Source organism: Erinaceus europaeus, chromosome 18 (genome assembly GCF_950295315.1).
Source record: "Erinaceus europaeus chromosome 18, mEriEur2.1, whole genome shotgun sequence".
NCBI classification, from domain to species: domain Eukaryota; kingdom Metazoa; phylum Chordata; class Mammalia; order Eulipotyphla; family Erinaceidae; genus Erinaceus; species Erinaceus europaeus.
Window position 1 is genome coordinate 22,625,030 of NC_080179.1, and position 8,794 is coordinate 22,633,823.

The window sequence follows — 8,794 nt, forward strand, 5'->3', positions numbered from 1 at the left end:
GAAAGGAAAGGAAAGGAAAGGAAAAAGAAAAGACAGAGCAACACTTAACTTCGGCTTATGCTGGTATAAGCGACTAAACCTGGGATGTTAGTGCTTCAGGCATAAAAGTCTTTTGCATGACCGTTATGTTGTCTCCTCTGCCCTTCATAACTAATTTCTACCTGCAAAAAAGAAAAAAATGGTATATAGTCCGCATCAAAGTTTAATGAAGGGGGTCGGGTGGTAGCGCAGTGGGTTGAGCTCACTTGGCGCAAAGCGCCAGGACCGGCGTAAGGATCCCGGTTCAAGCCCCCGGCTCCCCACCTGCAGGGGAGTCCCTTCACAGGCGGTGAAGCAGGTCTGCGGGTGTCTGTCTTTCTCTCCCCCTCTCTGTCTTCCCCTCCTCTCTCCATTTCTCTGTGTCCTATCCAACAACGAACGACATCGGCAATGGCAATAATAACCACAGCAAGGCTACAACAACGAGGTTAACAAAAGGGGGGAAAATGGCCTCCAGGAGCGGTGGATTCATGGTGCAGGCACCATGGTGCAGACAATAACCCTGGAGGGAAAAAAAAGTTTAATGAAATTATAGTTAGTAGGTTTTACAGGAATTACAGAATTCGGAGAATAATAAAAAGACTTAAATACGGAGTCCGGTGTTAGCACAGCTGGTTAAGCGTACATGGCACAAAGCACAAGGACCAACATAAGGATCCCGGTTCAGGGCCCCGGCTCCCCACCTGCAGGGGAGTCGCTACACAGGCGGTGATGCAGGTCTGCAGTTGTCTATCTTTCTCTCCCCCTCTCTGTCTTTCCCTCCTCTCTCCATTTCTCTCTGTCCTATCCCACAACAATGACATCAATAGCAACAATAATAACTGCAGCAACAATAAAAAGCAAGGGCAACAAAAGGGAAAATAAATAAATATTTTTAAAACTTTAAAAAAGACTTAGCAAATGCCACCTGCTTTACTGAACAGATAAGAAAATAAAACAAAGAGAAATTAGATGGCTGCTCCAGATTGAGATAAATTTGACTATAACTTGAGCATCCTAATTCTCAGTCAACACTTCCTACAGTTCTCTTCTAAACCCACAAAGAAGAAAATGCATTAGCATTACCATTTATAAAAATAAAGAATTTTAATTTCCAAAGGGGAATTCAGCAGAAGTTTATTTTCACATTTTTTGAATACCATAGCAACACATTTTTAAATGAGTGTGGAAGACACATTATAATTCCAGAGAATAACATTTTTAAGCTTCAACAGGCATTTATCAGGAAAATTCATTAGACAGGTAAGAATGCTACATTATTAAATAATGTATTGCTAGTTATCATCAAGGCAATAACATAATATAATGGTACTCGATGAAATTTTCATTCTAAGAGAAACCATCCAGCTGTTTAAGCAAAGCTAGATGAAATATTAAAACTATGCTAGCAAAAAAAAAAAAGAAGAAGAAGAACAAGAAAAACTACTTACATTAGAGCTAGTTAGTCACAGATTTGGCAAAAGTAAGGGAATTTAAGCTACTCCATTTTTACCAGTCATGCTGGGCATCCGTATTGTTGTCCATATGGTACTAAAACAAGGCATTGTTCTGGCCACTAACCTCATCTATTAGCACCGAAAAAGTGGGGGGTGAAAAGATAGGATGGTTCGACTGAGCAGAGCCCAATGCAACCTATACTTTTGTGTTTTTCTTTTTGTGTTTTTTCTTTCCTTGAAGACTGAAAAGATGGTATGTAAATGAACAGTTTTAGCCTCAACAAGATCAGTACAGATACCTTTTGGTGGAAATAAGCATACTAGATTATTTAATTCATAGCTAAGTTGTTCTCAATTTTGAAATACTTTATAGTAAATGCATGAGAGAAATGGAATCCTGAAGGAATTGCTCCTATGACAAACTGTTTTGTTTCACAAAGGGATTCAGAACAGGTTTCTTCAAGTCATGTTATACATCACAGAAAACTGAAAAAAAAATATGCACAGACAGATTAGAAAAGAGAATTTCAGGAAAGTGAAAGTTTGCTCCTGCTATTAATATCAGAATCGTCTGGTTCAGTTTTTCTCTGACCCTTGATCAGTGCTATGGAGATGATGGCCACAGATCACGGTGCCAGAATGTGTCAGCTGAGTCTGAGAAAAAGAGAAGCATGCAGAACTTCTAGTTAAAAGTATAATTACAAGGGGTCGGGTGGTAGTGCAGTGGGTTAAGTGTACATGGCACAAAGCGCAAGGACTGGTATAAGGATCCCAGTTCAAGCCCCCGACTCCCCACCTGCAGGGGGGGGGGTCCCTTCACGGGCAGTGAAGCAGGTCTGCAGGTGTCTGTCTTTCTCTCCCCCCATCTTTTCTTCCTCTCTCGATTTTTCTCTGACCTATCCAACAACAACAATAATAACCACAACAACGATAAAAAATATATAAAAAAAAAAAAAACAAGGGCAACAAAAAAGGAAAAAAACAGTCTCCAGGAGCAGTGGACTTGTGGTGCAGGCAGCGAGCCCCAGCAATAACCCTGGAGGCAAAAAAAAAAGTATAAGTACATCCTTGGATTCTCAGAGAAAGAGAGAAAGCATGGCTAAGGACAGGTGTCATTTTCAAAGGAAGAAACAAAATTAGGTACCCTGCCAAAAGTCAGTCGCATACTGTTGTATCAGATTACTATACTAAACATTAATCACTTTCCATACAGGCCATCAAATCACTTTTTTTTTTCGCCTCCAGGGTTATCATTGGGGATGGTTGTCTGCACTATGAATCCACTGCTCCTGGATGCCATTTTTCCCATTTTGTTGCCCTTGTTGTAGTTGCTATTGTTATTGTTGTTACAGCTGTTGTTGTTGTTGTTGGATATGACAGAGAGAGCTCAAAAGAGGAGGGAAGACAGAGAGAAGGAGCGACCCCCTGCAGGTGGGGAGCTGAAGGCTCGAACATTAGCCTTACTCTGGCCCTTGCACTTTGAGCCATGTGCACTTAACCCACTGCACTACTGTCCAGCCCCCATCAAATTATTTCTACCTAGATCAATGGCCTGGAAAAAGTGACCAAGTTCTACATACCAATATGAGGATACTTCCTGTTCGTTGAGAGCAGCTGACACTTTTGTGTAAACTACTATCAAGTCAGACAGTTATACAAAGGAAGAAAAAAATGTTCAAGAAGAAGAAAACTGTACTTCCAGTTTTCAACTACTAAAGCAGAGTCTAAAAAAAGCTATATCCATTTTCTATTTCCTTTCCAACTTAATGGACAGTGTGGAATCAGCGATGAGAAAAGAGGATGTCTACACATCGGTCACAAGCTGACATATTTTTCTTTTGCAAAATATGACTACACACCTCTTTTATATGCAGTCCAGTTCAAAATGAGCCCGGCCACAAATGAGTAGCCATAATTAATTAATTAAGACAAAACAAAAACAGTGTAAGGGACTCTACTATGTGTCAACACAGCAACCTGTCTTTCCTGAAAGGCTGACTTTTGGAGAGACTACAAGGTTAGACACTAATCCTCGTTTTCTATAAGTAAGCATTGCTCGACAAGCAACTGTTAACCTGCAAACACACCCACTTTTCCACAGTAAATCTCAGAGTTGGCTAGGATCCACAGCGTTTCTGTGCTGGATTCTAATAATTTCAAAATAGGTCTTTAAATCTGTTCTTTTGTACAAACCTAACTCTTCAAGTGAACAGCGACTTAGTTCTCAAGCAACAATATTGTCCATTGAAAAATACTCCTTCCTTAAACCAGAGATACTTTTTGTTCCCATGAAGCTTTGTCTGATGCCATTTCCAGGAATAAATGACACAAAAGGCAAATTCTGCCATCCTCAATAGTGATTTTAGACAAACAGAAACAGCAATCAAAATAACAAAGCAAAGGTTTAAGAGATAAAAATCAAAGTGAGCTGGGAGCAGGGGAAGAAAATGGAGTGAAAATGAGAAATGGAGTTTCAACTCTATTTTAAGACCTAAAAAAAAAAAAAATCAACAGATGAATGGGAAGAAGAGGTGAGGGAGGAGAGGTTTTCAGTGAAATAGGCAGAAGTGTGCTCTGCTGCCCTGGTTTTGATGCAATAGTGCTCTGCAGGGGAGACAAAATCCAGTTTAGTGACTAAAACTGATTCAAAGAATTACAAGTTTGTTGGTGACACAGTGCAACTACCAAATCCAATCGGAGACTTCTACAAACAGTAAACGACGATTCTTAAAGAAATTAAATGCGTTCAAGTACTAAACTAACAGTTTTTTAATTTTTTTTTTCTTCATATTTAACAGCTCTCGATTTGGTATCACAATTGTGTGCTGTCCTGTCATGTTCTCTAGAAAAGTAACCGCTATTGTCCTGCAGTGCTGGAAACCTACAAACTGCGACCACCTATGTCTCAGGATTTGGGGAACAAACATTACTGATAGAAAACAAATAGCTGCCAGAAGCCAAACAGTCAGTCCCCCGGCGAATTCTTTGGAAGCACAGTTAGTCGCAAGCATCGGTGTGCCGGGGGGGATAAAAGGTATGGGAGTGTGCTTGCTTCCTCCGCCCTCCCAGCCCGGCATCCGCAGCGCCCCGGCTGTCAGGTGGGTGGAGGCGATCTTGGGGCAAAGTCCCGCCTGGAAGCCTAGCGCGCCCCCAGCCGCGGAGCGAGCAGAGCCCGGCGAGCGCTGTGCTTCCGCGGCCGGCTGCGCTCACCTTTGTTTGCCTAGGGGGCAACCCCAACTCTCCGCCGCCCCTCCCCGGCACGCGGGAGGATATCTGCAGCCATGCCAATCCCTCGGGCTCCCCGAAAGACACTCGGCGTGAGGGGTTAGTCACCCTCTTCCTGAACACAAAGGTTGAGGGGCGTGAGCGCGAGCAATGGGGCCGCGGGGGCGTACGAGAACGCGCGCGCGTGTGTCTGTGTGTGTGTGTGTGTGTGTGTGTCTGTGTGTGTGTGTGTCTGTGTGTGTGTGTGTCTGTGTGTGTGTCTGTGTGTGTGTGTCTGTGTGTGTGTCTGTGTGTCTGTGTGTGTCTGTGTGTGTGTGTCTGTCTGTGTGTGTCTGTGTGTGTGTCTGTGTGTGTGTGTGTCTGTGTGTGTGTCTGTGTGTGTGTGTGTCTGTGTGTGTGTCTGTGTGTCTGTGTGTGTCTGTGTGTGTGTGTCTGTCTGTGTGTGTCTGTGTGTGTGTGTGTGTGTGTGTGTGTGTGTGTGTGTGTCGCTCAGCCCTTGTCTTACCTCTCAAAGATGAACCGCACCATAAAGATGCAGAAGGCCAGAGGGAAGACGAGATAGAGGTCCTCAGCCTGAGGGAAGGTGGCTTCATCCGTGCTCTTCAGGTCTGCCCAGGTGACATTGTGCGGGAGCCAAAACCTCTCGTTCCAGAACCAGGCTAAGATCCCTGCCATCTTGCTTTGTCCACTCCGGTGCTGCGGTTCCCGCGGCCCGCTTCGCTCTCTGCGCTCCGGGCGTCTCGGGATGCGCGCGCGCGGATGGACCGAGCCTGTGCAGTGGCGCCGCAGCCGCAGCCGCAGCCGCCGAGGCCTCCGCCTGCTCTCGCTCTCGCTCTCTCGAAGGCTCGCGGCGAGCCCCTGCGCTCTCCTCCCTCTGGCCGCTGTGGATAAAAAGGCCGCCTCGCCCGTCACATGGCAGCCCGGGCCGCGCGCCCTGATTGGCTCGTTCTAGCGTGAAGCTGAGCGGCACGAGCCGGCCCACGCCGGGAGGGCAGGGCTCAGGGTGCGAGAGCTCGGCCAGCTCTGGAGAGTACAGCCCCAGGCTGTGTGCTTTGCACTTTGGACAACATCTGTAGCCAAGCCCCCCCTTCCCCTCCTCACCCCCAGCCCCCACCCCAGTTCAAGCCAGCCCCCTGCTTGCTTGCACATGCTCAGAACACTGGCTCCTGTTTCAGTGGAGTTTCAGGAGTGCACTTCCCAAGCATGCAAATTCTTGATGGCAAGAATTTGGTAAAGATCAGAGACAATACAGAAAACCACCACTGCGCTGAAAACAGAGAAAGCAAAAGTAGAGGGAGCCAGAACCAAGAGTACTAGAAAAGGTAAGGTAAAAATCAGGAACTGGAGCAGTTTGCTTTGGCAACAGCCTTCTGCCACCCCACACCTGTCTTTCCCAGCCTTCTGACCTTCCAGCCTCCCCTCAGTAAGCTGCTGCTCCTCAGCAAAGCAGAGCTGCCCCTATGCAACAACTCTGCTCTGATTTGTGATGTGGTGAGGTGGATAATGATGATAGTGGTGATGATAGTAACTGTAATATTCTGTAAAACTGGTCTTCTGAACGAAGCTGTCAGATATAAATAAATAAATAAATAAATAACGATATAGTGACTTCGTGGATGAGTCCAGATCCTCCACTCCAATGATGCTTAAGAGACTCATTATTTCTGGCTTTTGAATCTTGAAACCCAGGTGTCTACTCCCACAATACATTTTCTCTCTGATGTGAGAACCCTGGGTGGATCAGTTCAGTGCTCCATGCTGACCTGTTTCCCAGTGCTTATTTTGTTTACTATTCTCACAATCATTAATTTTCTGCCTGTTTAAATCAGTTCTGTTCAACCTTTTCAGTAAATTAGTCCTTAGCACGCACATCTCTTTTCCCTCTGCCCACCCAACTGCTAATGCTCTCTTTGCGTTCTTCCTCTTTAAAACAAAACTGTTGAGCAGAATTCTGGCCTAGCATCTGCAGGTCTCTGCTACAGTGAATTGCTCTATATCATCAATAAGTTCGGTGCTACTAAACTAAACAGCTTAGTTTTCAACACTCATATCAGTAACACTCTACCAAGTTGTATATTACCTGCCCTTCACGTTTGTCTACTTTTTTTAAAAAAAAGATTTACTTAGAGAGAGAAACAGAGAAACTCACCAGAGCAGCACTCTGGCCAGGTGCAGTGTCCTAGATTTCATGACTGCAAGGCAGGCATTCACCCTGCTAAGGAGCCTCTCCAGCTGTCAGTTCTCACATTTTGAATTACCTTCAAGTCGACTCTCAGAAACCACTTTCTTCTGGTTTTTCCAACCTCATGGCTATTTCCTCAGAAACTGCTTTCTTATTATTCCACTCTTTTTTTTTTTCTTAACATTCTGTTGGGAGCTTTTTACAGAGTAGTTGTTGACACGTGACCACTTTTTTTTTTGCAGTCCTCAGTTTCTCATTGCTGATCTACCCAATACCAGGGAACACCATTTCTTTATCTTTTATTTTTTGTGATTGCTAAACTATTTTTTATTTTAAAAAGGAGACATTAACAAAACCATAGGATAAGAGGGGTACAACTCCACACAATTCCCACCACCAGATCTCCGTATCCCATCCCCTCCCCTGATAGCTTTCCTATTCTTTATCCCTCTGGGAGTATGAACCCAAGGTCACTGTGGGATGCAGAAGGTCTAAGGTCTGACTTCTGTAATTGCTTCTCCGCTGAACATGGGCATTGAATGATCAAGCCATACTCCCTTCCTGCCTCTCTCTTTCCCTAGTAGGGTGGGCCTCTGGGGAAGCAGAGCTCCAGGACACATTGTTGGGGTCATCTGTCCAGGGAAGTCTGGTCAGCATCATGCTGGCATCTGGAACCTGGTGGCTGAAAAGAGAGTTAACATACAAAGCCAAACAAATTGTTGAACAATCATGGACCTAAAGGCTGGAATAGTGCAGATGAAGTGTTGGGGGTATTCACTGCAGACTATTGTGTATTTTTGCTTTCAGGTATATATTTTGCCCTAGGTTATGGATACGTGTGAACATATGCTCTATGTCACAGGACCTAGTTTATATCTAGGTTTTAGGGCTTTGTTAGGAAGTGAACCACCTGCAATGGAATTAGAGAATACTATGAAGAGAAAGGTCTCACCTGAGTAATGAAGCTTAAAGGCTGTCATTCCACACCTGAAGTCTCTGGTCACAGTCTGAAGTGAAGCATGCTGGGGTGCCACTCGTTGTGTTGATTAGGCTGGGATTGGCGGATGCAATATTATTTGGGATGAATTGAGAGAAGCATGCAGGAAAGTGCGCCCCACCCTAAGGTTCTAGGACTGGGGGAAATATAGGCTCTATATTGGAAATGTGAGGTTCCTGTTGTCTTAGGGTTCAAAAAGACAATAGATATTGTTATAATCACATTATTTGGTAATTGGGTTAACTTTGAAAAATCCCTTTATTAGGATTTGCTGTATAATACCCAACATCACCATAATTTATGTCCTTTGACATTATTTGTATATAGCTGTGCCACCGGTTGCTTCTCTTCTCCCTGGTCTAGGCTTTTGAGAGAGTCAACATATCAAAGACTCAGCCTATGTATTAAAAAGACTCAGTCTGTGCTTTAAAAAGTTTGAGATATTCAATCAATTTTCCCCTCTCATATTAAACAGTGATTTATATTACTGCAAATTGATAGGAGTGTACATAAACACCATTCCCACCACCAATAGACTGTGTCCTATCCTCCTACCCCCCCACCCCCTATCCCCCCACCCCCCTACCCCCCCAACACACCCCCCTAATGAAGCTGAACATTCACCCTCACCCTCCACCCAGGGTTTTTTCTTTGGTGCCATACTCCAAATTCAGTCAGATCCTGCTTTGAATTTCCCTTTCTGTTTTTCTTTCTCAACTTCTGTTTATGAGTGGGATATCTTTCTGACTTAGCTCACTTAACATAATTTCTTCTACCTCCATCCACGATGGGTCAGAGAAGGTGGGTTCATTGTTCTTGATAGCTGCGTAGTATTCCATTGTGTATTTATACCACAGCTTTCTCAGCCATTCATCTGTTGCTGGGCACCTGGGTTGCATCCAGATTTTAGCTATT

General features: G+C 44.4%; 1 protein-coding gene across 2 annotated transcripts in view; it reads right to left on the bottom strand.

Annotated features, from left to right (window-relative positions):
- CERS6 (ceramide synthase 6) overlaps positions 1-5,553 on the bottom strand; it is a 294,482-nt gene extending 288,929 nt beyond the window's left edge. For both annotated transcript variants that reach the window (XM_007539315.3, XM_007539314.3), the window contains exon 1: positions 5,206-5,553. In XM_007539315.3, the coding sequence (XP_007539377.1) occupies positions 5,206-5,375 (170 nt within the window). In that variant the 5' untranslated portion in view covers positions 5,376-5,553. The remainder of the gene's footprint in view (positions 1-5,205) is intronic.
- Between the last annotated feature and the right edge of the window lie 3,241 nt (positions 5,554-8,794).